Raw genomic sequence first — 20,073 nt, 5'->3', positions numbered from 1 at the left:
TAATGGGTGACATGGCCAGTTCTTCCTTTGACGAATAAAGTTGCTCTCTCTCTCTCTCTGCTTCTTTTCTGCAAATGCAAACGACACGGCAAAGTGCACTGCGATACCTGCTGTTCCGATTGGGTGGCGATGGCTCCAGCTTGCAAGCCACTGCACGTTTTTTCCCAGACATGGCCGCGCGATTTCCACGGGAGAACGCACCTAAAAGCGTATACGCGAAAGAAAACTTTGTTACCACGGGCGGATGGAAAAAGATGATGGCTTGGCGAGTGGAAGAGCGCAGGTTTAATGCGATCCGCAGGGGCACTCCCTCTCAAAGCGACCGGCCTGCTTTGATGGCGCGGATCCTTTCGTGCAGCTCTCTGGTTACGGGACGCATCGAACCGAGCAAAATTTTGAAGCACGGAGAAGAAAGAGAAAGTAAGTTTCAGACGGATGGAAATAAGATAGAGATGGGAGGACATGGATTTCGACTCATCCCTTCGGAAACACGACAGCGACGAAAATCAGAGTGCCAGTAACGCTTTGCGGACCAACATCGAGTCTGTAGAGATCGCAGCAAAGTAAAAACGGTTAAAAAAATGCTTTAACAAGCTCGTGAAAATGGAAAACAAATGAAGAAAAAGCTAGACCGAACACGACCAAACGACCAATTTTAACAATATATAAGCGTAGTAAACGAAAGATAAATAGGTGTCGGAGCAATCCGAATACACCGTTCAAAAATCCATTAAGTGGACGCTGCAGGGCCCTGAGAAGCAGTCTTGTCCGTTCAAACTGTTATCTGTATACGTCGCACTCACCTAACTATGTGCCGCCATTTCACAGCTAAGTGATGTCTGGCCCAGCGGAGATCTCTGTTTGCGCTACACACACGAATATGAGAAAAATAAAATAAAAGACAAACAAACAATTATAAGCAAAATGAGAACAAGGTGATAGCAGGAGTCAACGTTTCGCAAGTGGGCTTGTCTTTTTACCGGCGACATATGCTCCTCGGCACAGTATACATAGGTGCTGTTGTTGTAAAGCGGAAAGAGGGTAAAGCGGGTGAGCGAGGTAACGACTGAGGGTGCGTTAGCGCGGCGACGGTGTAGAATCGAAAAGAGAAATTTTGCGCTACAGAACGGCGGTGGAGGAATGTGTGGTAGCGCCGTGGTGTCAGGCGGATGACGTGTCATTGTAGGTTCCTCTTTTCGTGCAAGGGACTTGGACGACGATGACGCAGGGGGGGAGGGGGGGGGGGGAGGGGGTAAAGATATCTACTCCATTGGAAGTCTCTGCACGGTTTTTCCCAGACATGGCCGCGCGATTTCCACGGGAGAACGCATCGGAAAGCGTATACGCGAAATAAAACTTTGTTACCACGGACGGATGGAAAAAGAAGCGCGCGGATATGATGGCTTGGCGAGTGGAAGAGCGCGGGTTTAATGCGATCCGCAGGTGCACTCCCTCTCAAAGCCGGCCTGCTTTGAAGGCGCGGTTCCTTTCGTGCAGCTCTCTGGTTACGGGACGCATCGAACCGAGCAAAATTTTGAAGCACGGAGAAGAAAGAGAAAGTAAGTTTCAGACGGATGGAAATAAGATAGAGATGGGAGGACATGGATTTCGACTCATCCCTTCGGAAACACGACAGCGACGAAAACATCCAAGAATGAATGAATGAATGAATGAATGAATGAATGAGATAGATTAGATTAGATTAGATTAGATTAGATAGATAGATAGATAGATAGATAGATAGATAGATAGATAGATAGATAGATAGATAGATAGATAGATAGATAGATAGATAGATAGATAGATAGATAGATAGATAGATAGATAGATAGATAGATAGATAGATAGATAGATAGATAGATAGATAGATAGATAGATAGATAGATAGATAGATAGATAGATAGATAGATAGATAGATAGATAGATAGATAGATAGATAGATAGATAGATAGATAGATAGATAGATAGATAGATAGATAGATAGATAGATAGATAGATAGATAGATAGATAGATAGATAGATAGATAGATAGATAGATAGATAGATAGATAGATAGATAGATAGATAGATAGATAGATAGATAGATAGATAGATAGATAGATAGATAGATAGATAGATAGATAGATAGATAGATAGATAGATAGATAGATAGATAGATAGATAGATAGATAGATAGATAGATAGATAGATAGATAGATAGATAGATAGATAGATAGATAGATAGATAGATAGATAGATAGATAGATAGATAGATAGATAGATAGATAGATAGATAGATAGATAGATAGATAGATAGATAGATAGATAGATAGATAGATAGATAGATAGATAGATAGATAGATAGATAGATAGATAGATAGATAGATAGATAGATAGATAGATAGATCTTTGTGATTGCGGCCCACGTGGCTGACGACAGAAAATTGGAGAGCTCGCGCAGAAATGCGCGGTTTATACAAACAAGTGCAATATCAACACTTATCTTGTGCGTATCACTTGCATTCCCATAACCTATACGGACTTCGCGTATTTCTTTAATTGTCTTTTACTGCCAAAAACAAGTCAATCAAAATTTAATGCATCCATAAAAATGGCGAAGTGCGTATCCATTGGGAGCGATTTCCAACAAATATCACAGAGATAAGCAGCCATGAAGCGTGAGGTGATCTCTAGCCCCGTAAACGCGGAGATTTTTCGAAATCAAGACGAGCTACATGCAACCACATGCTAAAGAAGTTCTCAAATTCGGGCCCAAACGAAAAAAAGGAAGGACGAAAGAAAAAGGAAACGCTGAAGCATCCACGTACGTAAACTAGGGAATATACACGTGGCCACAATCTCATGCGCATGGACACGTTCCCAAGAACACACCAACTACATAAAAATAAATAATAATCCAGAGTTTGAGTTTGGTGTCCAGTGTCTGTGTACGCTTCAGTGTGTCTTCTTTTTTGTAAATTTGGCGCACGAACTTAAGAATGATTAACCAACTTAAGAATGATTAAACAAATTTTCCTTTAACCAACTCAAAGCCAACTCAAAGGAGGGTTCCTGGGGATCGAAGAAGAGAACGACACATGCGCTAGCGCGTGTCCTTTGGTTCCTCGGTTTGTAGAAGCAGAAACAACGAGAAATGGGTGAGCGCGCCATGAGTATAGCGCTGCCACAGGAATAATCGCAGTACTTGAATGAAAGCTTAGCACGCCTTCAGTGACAATTTTCTTTTATCTCTTCTTCTTTTACTTGCTTTTATTTGTAGAGGTTCGTTTGTGAGTCATCGAAGGTTCCTATTCTGGATGCTGATAAATACGGGCATTTTCACCCTCACTCGTATAGAATGTTCGCGCCTGCGCATATATTTGTAGAAAGCGTAATAAAATCGGTTAATCTCCCGCGCTCGTCCCGTCTATTTCGTTTCTTAGCGCACGTGTCTTCAATTTTGCGCTGCGAATATGAACGCACGCTCTAGCGACCGACAAGCCCGCCTTACAGCCGCGACAGCGTCTTTTCATTAGCGCTATTCCGTGCAGTATACACAGGGTGAAGGTGAGAGCCGTCCAACGAGGCTTGGCATTTAGTTCGCGTGCACCACGCGACCATCTCTTTCCTCGGGCGACAGCGCTGCATCGAGTACTGCGCCATCGCGTCCCCTTGCCCTCTCTCTCTCTCTCTCTCTCTCTCTCTCGTGCAGGCTCTGAGGAGGAGTGACGTCGCAAGCGGCCAGCTGCGCGGCCAGTGGCGTTGACCGACTCCGAGCTGCGACTCCCTTCCGCGGTGGCCCGCGAGTGGACGACAAAGGGCGCCGCTTTTGTTCTGTGCAGTGCTTCTCGGAGCTGCGTAGCGGTGACAGCTGCTCGCAAGTCGTCTCTGCACCTGTTGCGTCGCTGCGTGTGGAACAATGAGAAAGTGGGGCGACGGACAAGCGGTGGACTCCGAAACGAAGGGCCCGGATGGCTGCAGCGAAGCGAGCAGCAACGCGACGCTAAAGTATACCGCGGAGTTTGTACGATACGAGAGCCAGTGACAACATCGCAAACGATATATATACAGGGTGTTTCAGCGAACGCTTTATAAAATCTTTAAAAGTTGCCTGTGGCAAATTTTACGATTCTAGTTCATGAGCTTGTCTACTCGAACCGGCGGACAATCCTTGCACAAAAAAAAATTGAGATGCCAAATTGGCTAATTAATAAAATTCACTAATTAAGTTTTTAACTAATTACATTATGGCCCATATTGCAATTTACTAATTATAGCCGTAGAGTTCGCAAGGCGGATCCACTTGGAACGAATTATCAAGATGACACCAGTTTCGAGATATAAATGACCGAACTCTGAACAAATGCATTGGCGCTCCAGTTATTTCCTTAACAAAACGTCATTTTATGCACTGAAGCACACAAGTAACCGGAACGTGTATGCATTTCTCCACAAAGTGCGGGAATTTATATCCCGAAACCGGTGTCGTCCTGAGAATTTATATATATATATGCGAAGGAAAGACATGAAGGTTAACCAGAGGATATGTTCGGGTGGCTGCTCTCTACCGGGGAATGGGGTGCGAAAGATCATAAAAAAGAAAGGAGACAAGAGAACATTACAAAACTGTTCCTCTCAGAAAGGCTACGAGCTGTTCTGCGCGGTTCCTCCTATATTTGGGAACTTCTGACGCTATACAGACGAATGGTGCACTGCAAAAAGAGGAGCCTTACATGCAAGAAATGGATCGCTACACGGCTCTCACAGTACAGCCGCCTGGATATCCAAGCAGTACGTTAGCCCAGCTGGGCTACATAGTCGGCCGTTCATAGCGTGCGATAAAGACTATAGTCTAAAGTGCACGCACTTACGTATATCCAGGTTACGTAAGAGTTGAAACCGCTAAGTCATCGTCAAATGCCGTTAGTCACCAGTGACCATGTAACAAATGCGCAAAGCAACGCCATGACAAACGACATGATAGACAATATAGCCTTATGGCAGGACGGCGACAGCGCAATGACCCCGACCGCACGCAATCACCTCCGCAAGCGAAATGTGCATTGTCAGCGGAGGCAACTTCAGATGTTCATTACGATCGTGTGTGAGCGTGAAGGACTAAAGACATTCCGGGATGTGTACCGGCCTAGGGAGGTACCGCCGTTTGAAGACTGGGTCCGACCCCGGGACAACGTCAAAGAGACGCTAGCCAAACTCGCTATGGAGCTTCGCGTGCGAAGTTTCCACATTGATCCGTACTTTGCTCCCTTGCCTTTAACCGCTTCTCCTCATAGGCCTATAGGGGCGCCATTTAAATAAATTATTCTCTCTGTCTCTCTCTGCACGCACTCACGGTCACACTAGTTAGACCCAATTTGGCGCTACCTACTTACTCGAAGTCCCACTAGGCCATTTTATACGAAGCTTCGGATCTACAGCGACCAGGGCATATACGGCCTGGTTGGTGTGCATGGGCATGCCCATATATGGGCATGGCCGTCTCTCTCTTGAAGAGAAGCTTTCTTTGCCTTTTCCCCTCACTTTTTCGTTGCTGGCTGCTGCTGTCTTGCCAATTCTACCACAGCATGGGCCACCGAGTATTTGCCACTGGATATCCTTCCTGAATAGACAACTTGGGTCACTCCTGAGCACACCGACAAACTATGCCATGGGGTCCCGCCACCCACCGGCAGCATGTCTGACACCCGCTACTTCGCTGAGCCATTGCAGCCGGTATGTGAACAAGCATGGACCCAGAATGGGAATGTGGCGCTCTGGGTGACAGAATAATAGATAGAACAAAAGGTAAGGAGTGAAGCAGGCAACAAGAGCAGCCGCCGAAGGTCGAGAAGGAAGGGAGAACAAACCGGACGTGTGCACCGAGTGAGGCGAAGCGTTTAGCTGCAGAGCAGTTTGAATATATTAGTTTGAATAGACTCATTAGTACTAAACTCATTGCTAGCATTATTTTATAACGGTTTCTCTTACGCATATTTCGAAACGGGCCCCGTATACTATCCATTGGCTATGGGACCATACAGATTGTGCGTATCTTGTACAACGAAATGTATGTGTGTGTAAGAAAGAAAGAAAGAAAGAAAGAAAGAAAGAAAGAAAGAAAGAAAGAAAGAAAGAAAGAAAGAAAGAAAGAAAGAAAGAAAGAAAGAAAGAAGCTGCCGAGTGTGCAAAAAAAGCAGCTGTGCAAATAAAAAATCGAACTAGTGCGTGCATTGGGCGAGAAGCGTTGAGCTGCAAAGAAATGAAGAAAGGAGAAGTGAAGTGAGGACATTTCAGTAAACCTCGATAAAGGCATCGTTTATCACCGATTACCACATATGCGTGGGATCTGCCGATCTTTTTTTTTTCTTTTTATAGGCAACACACAAAAGTCAAAACTCTGCACATTTAGAGAGCAAGTACTATATAGTCGCGGTTAAAAGTTAACTGCATCCGATTGGCCCATAATAAATGGATATGCTTCGGCACACGGGCTTGGAACTTCTCTAAACGAGTCTGTACAATGACCCAGCTTCTTGCTGTCAAATGTCACGTAACCATATACTCAATATGGCGCCCACTTTCTACGAGTTCTCACCAAGGACGTACATCGTTTGGCAATGTGGTCTTTCTTTTGGTCGCGAAGAACAAATATTCCGCCAATATGTTCCGCGGGGTGTTGGCGGAGGCATCTAAAATAGATGGAAGCAAGTTTAACAGATGCGCGAATCGACAGAACGAAGAATGTCTGGCTTCGCTTGTAGCTCACTTGTAGCTCCAATAATACGCAACGCTTCACTTAAATTATGGTGCGAATGCTCTACTTAAGCTGTACCCTACGCGTCTACAAAATTTGTCCGAACCGTTTCAGGGGCCCTTTAAAACGGGGTAAAGCCATGTGGCCGGGTCCCTATTACAAGGCACCGCTGTCCCTCGCCATTCTTTCTGCCCTCCCGTCCAGCCTGAGCTGATCCCCGAGGGCAGAGCTGGTTGGCAATGCCTCCCCCCTCACTGTCGTGTTACCCTCTTCTTGCTCTTCGGTGTGAGCTGTGAATTCCCATGTGACGTGATGTCGGTGTGCTCCCACACCACGGGCATACGTCTTTGTATGCTGTAGTGTAGTATATGTGCAATTTATGGAGGTTTGTATATAGTATGTGTCCGTTTGGAGCCTGCGTAACGTCGCAGAGTCCACGGCTGAAAGGTTCCTGTGCGGTGTCGGGTAGAGTCTTCTCAATTCCCTGTAGTATTTTAAGATTGCTTTATAACTTGGATCGATGGGTGTCGGGTCCTCCACGGTGTTGCCATGGGCAGCTCGGCAATTAGTAAAACCTCGAGCCACCTCATCTGCATGGAGGTTCCCAGTTACACCCTCATGTCCCGGGGCCCATGTCATTGTTTGGGTATGCCTGACGTTGAGTTCTCTACTGATTTCGGTATAAGTATCCGGTGTGCTTTCGCGCCGATTTGTCCCTCTGATAGTTCCTACATGCGGCCTGAGAATTTGATTATTGTCAGTGGAGCGTTGCACTGTATTCCTTCCCTTATAGCTAAGGCGATGGATATCTCTTCGCCTTATATAATGGTTTCTCGGGTGACAGCAAATGAAAAAAGGCTGGATTCTTTCCCAAATGCAAACTGTTTATTATCTGCAGAGCGTCGGCGTGAAGCGTGTTGCTGCCTTCCTCGGCCGCGTCTCTCGTGCGTCTCCCCGTGCCGTCTCTCTGGCTCGGCTGACCTCCGGCTCTTCTCTCTCGCCTCGCTCGAACCCCCGTGTCTACTCATGGGTCTCTTCTTACAGTCCCAGGAACTATAGCAGGGCATCGGTGCGATGAGTCTTTCCTCGTGTTTACTCAAGGGTCTCTTGCGGGGAGCAAAGTACCATGCGGGGCGTCTCGTGATCTACGGGATTGCGGTGGTGGAGCTCGCTGCCTGACAAGTCGGCGTAAAATGCGTGACGGCTAAGTTACGAGAGTGCGCGCCGCTCACACGGGAAACCGATGTACAGCCTGCCGTGATTTTGCCTTTACGGTTTACGACAACTGCCACCATATTCCTTGCGTTAGCCCGATGTGGTGAAGCACTCGTGAATCTTGCAGTGTCCAAGTATTTTGTTGTGTTTTCTATGTATTCTGCTCTAGCCTTTCTCCTTCCTGCGGGTAATGTCGGATCCATGTTGTGTGGTATTGGTGATAAGCCACACACGTCTCTGATCTGGCAGGGTAGCCCCTTGGTGTTTTGGTGTTCTTTTATGCAGTCTCCAAGGCCGACTCTTTGAAGAAGAGCTCTTCCGGCTGTTGTTTGCGCCAATCGACTCCTCTGCGCTGTGAGTTGGGCCTCAGTCAGCTCACCAAATGTAGTGTGGAGGCCGAGGGCTACAAGTTTCTCAGTTGAAGTGTTGCGTGGCAGCATCAGGGCTGTCTTATGTGCCATCCCTATTATTTGATCAGCCTTTTTGATCAGCCATGATAACGTAGGGAGTTCATTAGGCTGCTAATGACCATGCTTTTCACCAATCTGAGCGTGTCTTGTTCCCCCATCCCTGTCCTATTATGAGCCAGACGGGCTATCATCCGGTTCATCTGTTGCATTGTTTTTCTAATAGTGTTCAAGGTGTGGAGACATCTGACATTCGATTGCAACCACATCCCCAACATTCTTAACATGCATGACCTCTCAGGAATAATTTTCCCCTTCCACCTGATCTCGAGTTTGAGTCTCGGGTCAGTTCTTTATTATTATTTTTTTTCATGATGAAATTCGACAATTTAGAGACATATGATGGTGTCAGCTGGCGCAAATGGGGGTGATTGAAATCTCTGGGAGACGCCTTCGTCCTGCTCTGGACATAAAATAGACTGATGATGATATTACAATGATGATCATGATGATCAGGATGAGTCTCCGCAAATCGATAAAGCAAATCTGTGAGCAGCCTAAAAAGCAGGGCACACCCTATGGGCGAGTCAAGAAATTAGCTGCTCTACGAGCCCGTTAAGTAAACGGCTGGTTTGAACAGCGCCTCTAGTAGCAGGGTCGTTCGGAAAAGAGATTGCAAGACTTAAATTTCCGGCTTTCTCTCTCTTCTTTTCTAGAACTGCTAATGTCGACTTAGCGCAACAGAAAACGCCCGCGCGAGCCTATGCTCAGATAGTGGACGGGCGTTGAGTGGATCGCTCTCGCGTTAACCAAGATCGCGGAGACACGCCGATCAGTGGTGCGCAGTTAACACAGGGCGATGGATTGGCCCAGTTAGCGTACGTTCATTGTTATTGCGCTATGCACACTAACGCGTGGACAAGACTAACACAGAGGGGAAACGAAGACACGAACTGCCAAGAAGCGTAAATGCGCTTCTTTTTATGAGTTTACGCCTTCGTTCCCATTCAGTGTTGCCCGTTAGGGTGTACTGTACATATGGCGCAGCAATAGTCAATGAAAGAGGGCGCAGGTTCATCCCACTTTCGAAGGAACTACCCAAAATTCAAATTTAGAAAATGCATTTTGTGAAGCCGTGACTGATCCGCTGCCGAAGTGCTTATCCATGCCAACCGAAATGCTCTGCTGAGGAACACAGCTATTTCTTCCCACTACGGCCGTAGCGATCAACCATATATGCCGTAGAAGCCGTGGCTGCTTATTTCATGCGTCCCGGGCAAAACTGACTATAGCTCTGTCCACGTGTTTTGTCCAATTGCTTTCAAAAGCGCAAAGCACATGCTGCAGTGACAAAGCATTTCCTCTAATACAACAGAGCAAAAGCAGCGATGCCTGGATGAATAAAAGAAAACCGAAACTTCGTGCCAAGGCCAACGGAGCTTTCGTGACGTAACTGAGCTTAAGAATGGAGAATATTCGGGAATATTGGGGATCTTTTGGCAAATTCCTTCGAATATTCCCCCATACTGAGAGCACTTTATTTGAGAGCTAATGAAGACCAGTGGTCGGTCACCTAATTCATTTAATTTTATTTCAGTTTTATTTTCTTAAAAAGATACACATTTACGGTAGGGATTTCTGGCCAAAAAGCTGTGTTTAGACAGCTTGCCTGAAATGGGGTCTTTCCTTCGCTAAAGTATACTCTAATTAGGGGCGTGCGAGGAGTAATTTTTGAGACCGAATCGAATACGAATCGAACAGTGCTAGAAGCGAATAGAATGGAACATCGAATACTTTTCGATTAGTTTTCGAATATTGAACAGCCGTTTTCATCAATGACATAAAACGATGTTCACATCCTAGTACTCACAACGTTGGCAAGTCTCGGCCTTTGCATAGCACGTTATGAAAAGGTGTTCATTAACACAACAAATGGAGCATCAGGAATAAATCAGCAGTTTGATCGCGTATACAAGAGTATTCGGAGAGAGCGAATTATCGCGGTTTAGACGCTAATGTTTGGCTCCTTGGGCGACGTTGTCTGCTCCACTTCTCTTGTTTTACAGCTGCTATACGGCCGCAGACATGGGCGTTATCGCACTTTTTCGCCAGCTTTATGTTTGACCTGCACATTTGACGACTTGAAACATCCGAAAATTATTTGAAAAATAGTCGGAAACTGCAGTGACTATTCGATTCGAAGATTGAATCGGATAAACAATATTCGACTCGCTATTGAAGAGAGGCCCTGCACAGAGAGAGAGAGAGAGAGAGAGCATTTAATGTGCCTCAGATATTTCCAATAGGTACCAGATCATGTGTGCATCTTGGAGCTCAAAAGCTCTGACTTTCAACGGTGTCTGCAGCAGCTGATTGTTTGACATACGTAGGCTCTGAAGATGTCTGCCCTGAAAAACCCAGTGACGTCTTTAGGCATACATACGCGTTCCAATGTCGTTCCTGCTGTGCATGTCAATATAGAGACACGCTGCTGCGCACTGTGCAAAACCGAAAAGAAACTCGGGCGCGGTCAACGACACCTCCAAAGAAACTGGGCAGCTGCGAATAACCGCGGACGTTAAAAAGATATCTGTGCAGTTGCGATCTGATCAAAAAAAAAAAAAAATGTAGCATACCGAAAGCTTATGTGCTTCACGTACAAATATGGTACCATATAGCCGTTAAAAAGCGCAGACAAATAGTGGCAACTCAAAGATCATAAGCTAGCCGAATTATATCTGTAAAAAGTGACTGCACTTATGTGCTTCGTTTGCAAGATATATATATATATATATATATATATATATATTTGTCAATTTGAGCTTACGTCTTCGCTCGTCCTGCGAAAGTGCGCACACGTACCCTTTCTGTGTTCGAAAACAGTGCCTAAACTCCGAACAAATCTGGCGACGCGGCATCAGGCAACTTGTGCATGGGTCGCATGGTGGTACAGTGAGAATCATGCTTGTCTAGAGTGGCCGAGTGGCCGGCTACGCGAACATCCGCAGCTGCCAGCTACAGCGGTGGCTGCACATATAGTGCTCGAGATCTGCTCTATGACGCATGAACAATGCGTGGCATGACAATGCACCAATGCATGACAATGCGTGGTGCGATTGTGGCGTCGGCCTATGCTTTGTTTCGCGAAAGGTCGCGACGAAATCGGCCGATCGAGCACTCTGGGCAAGTGTGATGCACATTGTACTGTAAATCGCTTACGCGTATACAGCGCGACGCACGCGACATATATCGAGGTACTGAGTTCGGATCCCCGTAGAGGCGCCTCCTGGGAACCCCTTCTTTATATTTTAAGGCAAAGCTATATTTGCCTAAGTACCCCAGGTTTGGTGTCCTCGTGCGTGTCGCGAAGCAAACTGCGCCGATGCCGGGGACGGTTTAAATTGCACAAATTACGAAGATGGGTGTAATCACAAAGGGACCGATCCCGGAGATACTAGTGTAATCAAGAGTGGTGACTTAGTGGGTTGATCACAACACTAGTGCACAATAACTGTCCTCGTAAGAGATTTAATGTCATTTGTAATGCGGGTCGATTCCGTTAACACAGCGGCATTACAGATCTCTCAGGTGTAGCATGTGGACCCAGCTCTTTCTCCAGATAGGGCGTCGGTGTCTCGCCAAGTAGAAGTAGCGAGGGTTATCTCACGCAACTGAGGTACGGAGAGGAAAAGTTCGTCTAGTTAAGTCCGACCCTAAAGGACGTTTACCGTTGTCTCGACTGATAAGTGCGATTGTTCATCGAATGTGAGGCAATGACGATGATTCACTTCGTTTAAAGAACGAAGTCAAAATTTCTTCTCGTGTACGTACTGTTTAGCAGAAGCAATGTCAACGAATGGGTTACATCGGCATAGCATCTACGTAACTGAACATGGCATCTACATGACATAACATAGCATGTGCACGTAACATCACGTACGTCTGACACATTTGACATCAACACGAGCACCTACATCAAAGAAGCTTGGCGTCCACCGATTCCCACAGCGCGTATCTTTTTTTTTTTTCTTACTTCGTTCCCTTCATGAAGATAAAAATGTAACATGAATGTCACCGTTCAAGAGGACTATGTCGACCTCTCATTCTTTCCCCAGTGTCGTTGACTGTTGACCTGCTTCGTGCATGCAGCTGTGCGGGGCTATTGCAAGAACGTTCCATACGGTCAGCCACGCTGCCCATTGACTCCCCACGACAGGATGGCGATTTATAAAAGTGTCGATCGATAAGCGACGCGTGTCGACCCTTCAATGAACAGTACATACGTCACAGCGGTCACCAAAGCGGCCAAACACGAGAGGACAGGCACAGCCGCGGCGCTAGGGTGAAACGTGCAGATGGTCAACTCACCTTGAACGCGACGTCGTAGAATTCCACGCTGCTGATGGACGAATGGCGAAGCATGGCACGGCGCAACGCGGGTCCGTTTCCGTTGGCGACGGGGCAGGAGGCGGGCATGGGCGCCGGGGCCGGCGACGCGCGACCGGAGCTTGGCGCCGTCGAAGTCCGCGACACGGGCGACGCAGGATTCGACATCGCGAACTTTGTCGCGCACGCCGCTCCACGACAAGCGCTTACGCGTCGACTGGGCCGACAAACACCGCACCGTTCGCGCTCCGAGCACAGTCACAGCAGAAAATTTCTCACAAAAAGCGGAGCGAGGCCAGCAAAAGTGTAGCAGACGCCATGATTTCCGCGCGTCGTCTGTGTCTGCGTGGGAGGAGCGCTGCTGCCGACCCTGCCACGAGCAGACGCTCAGTGAGCTAGGCAACCACGGCGACACGTTGGGGCAGTTAGCGTCATTAAACAAAAAGAGAAACCGTGATGCTCGCCGCCAGCTGAAGCAGCTGAAGAAGGACCGTTGGCCGCCACCACATGACGCGACGCGAAAGCGCGTAGCAGAAAGCTAGCGCGAGCGCGGCGGCGCGTTGCGTGCCGTTAGTGAACCAAAGTTCCGAGTTTCTGGCGATAGGTGGCGCAACAAGTCAAGCGCGCGACACAGCAACGTTTGCGCGCCAAAATTTGACATGCAGCTTCGTTCTTCATTCTATTATACAGCGACCAATGGTGATGCTCCCTCCTCCATGGCCGGGCCATAAGGTGAGAGAAAAATCTACGCAATAAGTTAAGTACACGCTCCGAAAAATTCGGATACGGCAAAAGACATGCGAAGGCAATATTTAGCTCTTTGCAAATTCACAATTTTTGTTGGCTTATATTTGAAAGGAAAACGGTGCGACCTGCAAGCATTAGTGGGTCAGGCGTCACATGGTTCTCTCGATGCAACGTTTACTTCTCGTATCTGATCTCACAAATCACCATCAGTGCACAAGATATCTTGCTGGGTGCACGACGAGAAACCCTGCAACGCGTGAAGTATAAATACTTGCAGACGAGACGAAGGGTTACAAGTGCACTCTACTGCTCGCTGTTCATTTTTTCGGCCGGGTACCATGCGTGAACAGTATAAGGATACTTCAGACAAGTAAAGACAGCAGCTTGAGGAGCCCAGCAAATTCATTGCGCACGCGCGAGGAACATGCGTGTAGCTTTGTTTTTGGGTATCTCATATCCCAGTCATACGGTGCTCTTCGCATCGAGCCCGATCGGCATCGAAATTATCGATCGCGATAGGCTCAGAGAAGGAGAACCACCTTGTTTACACGTACCCCAGTTCGTGTCCACTAAATAAAGCGTGACCTTGAAGTTTTAAGGTGTTCGAGCAGGGCCCTCATGATGTCTGGGGAGCAATCTGCCAGCCACTCCTTCGGCGTCGCAGGTCAGCGCGTGGTAGGCAGATGACTAAAGCGCATGGCTGAGTGACCACCTGGAAAACCCCCGCAAAACGTGGGAGTTATTAGGGAAGCCACCCCACGCTAGTCACATATTTAGGGAGACCCGTACTTACCTTCTTGTTAAATGTAAGGGTCGATAGAAAAGTGTTTGTGCACGCCTCACTTGGACTGCCCAGCGTCGCGTTATGGGTTGGGGTGGATTATGATACACTCGGCGATTGGTACCCGTCTCGTCTAATATTGCGCGCCGGTCGGGACGCGCCAGAGCAAGTAATCCGGTACGGTTCAGTGATTCCGGCCACCACAGGCGAAGGCCCAGCAGACTTACGCGGGCCGTGGCGTGTGCCGTTTCAGTACTTGTGATCTTCGAGTGATTAGGTATCCACTGAATCCGCGCATGTATGGGAGGATGGACATCAAAGCGGTTAGTTAGTTTGCTTTAATACCGATAGGCTCATTTGTGCAAGGTGCGGGATGGAGCCAATCGCGTTCGAGAAATTTGATCCCAATCGGACTCGGTCCCGATCGAAAGTGCACCGTGTGACACCCGTATAAGAAAGCGTGCGAAAACACTGCTTGCAGCATCAGGCAAAAAAAATCCTACGACATCGAAGACTACGCAGATATGTACATATCTGCCAATTAAAGCATATAGATACCCTTGCAAATCTCTAGCCAAAGCACTGTGTAGAAAAATGTTGTCGAGCTCAAATGAGCTGCGCTAGAAAGGTAGATTATTCCGCCTTCTGCAAGTGATTTTGGCCCTTATGGTGAGCAGGTATTGTCTTTCAGTGAATGCACTACGGTTTCTTTCGGAACCATCTTTTGCAATGTTTGCTTCTTTCATCCCCCCCCCCCTCCTCTTTTTTTTTTAATAAATTCTTGCGCATCTTCAAATTGTGGCCTGGGTTGAAAGTTCCCCGAATTCAGATAAAGTTATCGCGCCATTGGACACAACACCCTCTTCGTTCTTCGCTTTCATTAATGGACTTTGGCACCTATTTTAAAAGAATTACACGAAAATACCAAACGACACCACATCCAATTGTTTTGCCCTTGAATGACGGTCCGATACGTAACAGGTATTTCAACTCTCAGCCTGTCAGGCCAGTGTAATGTAACAATTGTTTTCGCCCTATTCCATTCCGTGTTTATCATCCACCGCTCCGGTCTAGCCGATTAAGGCAATTCCAGTGTTTACCGTGAGAACTGCTCAGAAGAATGACGAAGGATGAGGAGGAATAGAAAGAATCGTAAACGCCATTCGCTACTCGGCTTAATTACAGCAAAGTCTGACACTTTCTTACAACCTTACCCAGATTTCTTTTTTCTTTTAGTGCACGTGCGCGTGGTGTTGCATGCCACCGAGTGCGCATCCGCAACCGGGAAGAGCAGGAGCCTCACCGTGAAGCCAATGCCGACAGTAGCAGAGAAGGAGCCCGTCTGGAACTTGCCCTGGTCGAACTGCACCAGCAACGATGTCTTGCCCACTCCGCTGTCGCCAACCAGGATCGTCTGCACGACAGTGGTTGGTTCTACGCAGCTGCCACTCTTTGAGGTGTCCGTTAAAAAAAAAGAATAAAAAAAACAGGAACGGTCGCTTGTCAACGAGAACAGTGAACAGTCATTACGCGCTGGTAGCGGCAAGTATCCAAGCTCGATGCAGCTGCGTATACGCGCAGAGCCGGAGCCACGAGACGTTGCCTCCGTCCGTCTGTTTGCGTTTTCGATCGAAGTACCGCTCTTCATGCGGTACTATTGAAGACTCGACGCTCAAGGGTTCCTAGTTGAAACTCGACCTTGCCATTCAAGAGTTGTCGACCTCAAGCGTCATACAACATACACATGTTGCTGGGGGGCCCACACGGTACTGTATACACTTCACCGTCCTGTAAACTATTATGTTACATATTAGTAAGCTCTAAAGGGTAACAGCGATCACTGTAGCAGCCGCATTTAAAGTACTGCAACGAGAAAGACAGAAGAAAAGAGAAGACGAGGCTGGGGCTAAACCAAAGTGGCGTTTCTCTGGGGCAGAGAATACTGAGAAATATACTACAGAAGGATACGCGAACACAGCCACGAATCCGTCGGGCAATAAACGAACGTGCTAACGTACGTTACGCCGAGCGATCCTGGGACATTTTCACGCACTTCTCCGACTGAATGAGCAAGAAACCAATTCTGTGTGAGATGCTGCACCGGGCACTCGCCACTCAGGCGCTCGCGCATTCCCCGAGTCTCTGCAGCTGTGCTCGAGCGTGTTCTTCAATTGCTGGTATACAGTGAGGAATGCATACATTTTTGTATTCTTCTATCAAGGAAACCGACTGCCTTATACTGTCATTGATGCGTCTAAACTGGATGCAAGGGAAGGAAGACGAAGTGATTCTCGTAGCGACCACTGTTCCTTCGCGCTGCAGTATTTTCGGCTTTTTCCCGTGTTTTACTGGGTGACGCCGTTCCCATTGCCACGGCAATGGAAGTGGAGTCGGCAGAATGCCGCCGCGACGTGACTGCTTCGGCAGGTACCGGCCCGAGGAAGAGAAATTGCCCACCGAGTCAAGCTGACAGCGAGGACACTGCGCTGTACTCCTGCTCAAGTGATGACGCCTCAGATGACGAAGGCTTCGAAAGAGTGGTACATCGCAAGGCCAAGAGAAGAAACATCAGCGGACGGTCTTCATCAAGTAAGTCTACCGTCATGCCACAGCGAAGGCCATCTGCGCACACTATTCTTTTTGTGCCGGACACACCCGCCGACAACCTCAACCGCCTTAATAGACAAGCGATTTCCGTTTCTCTGGAGGCTCTTGTCCCAGGAGAAATCAAGGATATCAGAATTAACACTCGAAAGAACGTCCTGGCTATTGATGTCCATAACCAAAGCGCAATCAATGCTTTGATGGCAGTAAAGCTCCTGGGCAACATCAACGTCCACTACCTCATTCCACAGGACAACGAAACTACGGCTGGTGTAGTTTATGATATTGACACGTCGATTAGCGACAGCGACCTGCCAATTTTAATCAAACCTGCCACTGACGGTGTTGCCTTACTACAAGCTCGGCGCCTCGGCAAGTCGACCTGTGTAAGGCTCGTGTTTAAAGGTGACTGTCTACCGTCACATGTAAAGGTCGGACACTTTCGGCATGTGGTACGACCTTTCGTACCCAAACCACTTATGTGCAGAAGGTGTCAAAGAATTGGACATGTGAGCGCTGTCTGCCGAAATACAGCGACATGCCCACGATGTTCCAAACAACACGACACGGACACCTGCCGTGCAACAGAGCTCAAGTGCCCTAATTGTCAAGGCCCACACGTCGCATCCTCAAAAGACTGCCCACGCCTAAAGAAAGAGCAGAAAATCTTGCGGAAAATGGCCAGAGACGGATCATCACACAGAGATGCTTCTGCAGCGATAAGGCGACACCACTCTCGGAAACGAAAGTCTACGACATCCTCTTTCGGTTCAAGGGAAAAGTCTCGTCCGGCAACGCCACCTCCTGTTCCATCTGTCTCCAGTAACAGCACGAATGTCAACGATAAAAGCGGCCCTGCTATTCCTGCTTCATCAAGTGAGGTGTGGCCAGCACTGCCGAAGACATGCCACGCGCCAGAGCCACAGCACATGACTCGCCACTTAACGTCAAATGTCACTTCAGTTGACCAAGTGCGAGACAAGGATTCCCAGGTGATTGCTATGCTCAAATCCCTCACGAATGTCATGCGTCTACTACTGACAAACATGGACACTCCGGCTGCTCGTAGCGCACTCCAAGTGCTGGACGCGCTGACTCCAGTACTTGAAAGCATCGCATAGCACCATGGCCCGCCCCTCGCTGCCCTTCCACAAGGAAGTCAAGAAAGCATCTTTACTGCAGTGGAATGCCCGTGGTCTCAAATCGAGAATTTCAGATTTCAGACACTACGTTTTCGAAAACCGATTTCCCATACTTGTGATTTGCGAACCGAACGTGCAGAATGTTATACGCATTTCTGGCTATGAGGCATTCATGTCCTCTACCTGTGGTGATGTAAGCAAGGTAATCGTGTATATTAGATGTGATCTGACATACGTGTTGCACCCAGTCCCGCCGCACGACGACAACCAGTACGTTTGTTTAATTGTGAAAACGAACAAGGTTACGTTCACACTCGTTGCTGTTTACCTTGCTCCTTCACGCGGATTCGACTCTAAACGACTGCACGACGTGCTATCAGCGACACCCCACCCTACGATTCTCACCGGAGATTTTAATGCTCACCATCCGCTTTGGGGGAGCTTGAAGATGGACTCCAGGGGAAGGAGACTAGCATCCTTTGCCACACAGCACGACCTTCACTGCCTCAATGATGGTAGCCCAACATATTTACGCGGGCTTACATACAGCAGCTGCCTAGACTTGACCCTGGTTTCTCGGCGTCTTGAAAGAAACGTGCAATGGTTTCCAGACATCGAATCCCGTGGAAGCGACCACATTCCGACGTACCTGAAGATCAAGGGACTATTTAAATGCCCCTCCACGACACTCCGGAGAATTGACTGGCCGGCGTTTCGGTCGCACATGGAGGAAGTATGTCAGCGAGGGAACCATTCAAGTCTGGAAACCGAAATTCAAAAAGCCATGCAAGATACTACGCGTGCTTTTCAGCCTTTCCCGAAATACGAAGAATTTGAAGCCGAACTGCAGCGACTACGAGCAGTTCGCCGGCGGGCTGAAAGAAGATACAGGAGAACCAAATCCATCCATGATCTCAGAGAGGCAAGGCGGATGCAAAAGAAGATTCAACGCCGCATTGACGCACTTCAATCTCAAAGATGGAAACGTTTCTGCGAGTCGTTGGATCCACGTCAGCGATTATCTCAGATATGGAGAACTGTGCGTGGACTTCGTGTATCACCGCAACAGCGTGTTCCTTTTAAGTCCCTCGCTTTACAACAAGGTCGCAGCGAATTAAACGTTGCCGAAGAATTTTGCTCAAGACTTGCCAGCTCGCAGCCTCAACGCGCCCTTACACCATGTGCCACTCCTGTGCCACGGGACTCCCGCATGGATGTAATGTTTTCGGTGGAGGAGCTTGAAGCGGCACTAGCGACTTGCAGGCGCTCTTCGTCACCTGGGCCGGACGGCGTTACCTATGCGGCGCTCGCCAATCTTGGGCAGAATGCACGCCTCATGCTGCTAAACCTTTACAATGAATCTTGGCGCAACGGTTTGGTTCCACGTGAATGGAAATGCAGCCGCTTGGTTCCACTTCTCAAACCTGGTAAATCACCGTTAAACTTGTCATCGTACCGCCCCATCGCTCTGGCCAGCTGCATAGGGAAAATAATGGAACGAATGATTTTGACGCGCCTGGAATGGTACCTGGAAAGTTACAACGTGTACCCAGATGCTATGGCTGGCTTCCGGCGTGGGCGCTCATCGATAGATAATGTCATCGATTTGGTCGCGTATGTTCAACATCAAAAACGGATGAAACGACTCACTGCGGCATTATTCCTTGACATAAAAGGCGCCTATGACAATGTAGCACATTATGCCATTATAGAGGCTCTGATTAAAGCAGGAATCGGTGGCCGCACTTTTCAGTGGCTGTGCAGTTATTTGACTGACAGGCATTTCTTCGTGATGACCGAAGAAGGCGCCACGACTCAACACCAAACGTTCTGTGGAGTACCGCAAGGCGGAGTGTTGAGCCCGACGCTATTCAACCTAGTGCTCGTTGGCCTAGTCAGATGCTTGCCCAACACAGTTCAAGTATCAATCTATGCCGACGACATCTGCATTTGGGCGTCTGCTGTAACACGACTGCAGGTACGAGCACGGCTACAAAAGGCAGCTACCTTAACATCACTGTACTTGCGAAAACAGAACTTAGAGCTGTCTTCAGAGAA

General features: G+C 47.9%; 1 protein-coding gene across 1 annotated transcript in view; it reads right to left on the bottom strand.

Annotated features, from left to right (window-relative positions):
* LOC135918937 (ras-related protein Rab-37-like) overlaps positions 1–13,269 on the bottom strand; it is a 120,625-nt gene extending 107,356 nt beyond the window's left edge. Inside the window, exon 1 of the mRNA XM_065452633.1 lies at positions 12,724–13,269. Coding sequence (XP_065308705.1) covers positions 12,724–12,909 — 186 coding nt within the window. The 5' untranslated portion in view covers positions 12,910–13,269. The remainder of the gene's footprint in view (positions 1–12,723) is intronic.
* Between the last annotated feature and the right edge of the window lie 6,804 nt (positions 13,270–20,073).

Source organism: Dermacentor albipictus, chromosome 8 (genome assembly GCF_038994185.2).
Source record: "Dermacentor albipictus isolate Rhodes 1998 colony chromosome 8, USDA_Dalb.pri_finalv2, whole genome shotgun sequence".
Lineage (NCBI taxonomy): Eukaryota > Metazoa > Arthropoda > Arachnida > Ixodida > Ixodidae > Dermacentor > Dermacentor albipictus.
Note: the sequence above shows the minus strand (reverse complement) of the source record. Positions and strands in the feature narration are given on the sequence as shown.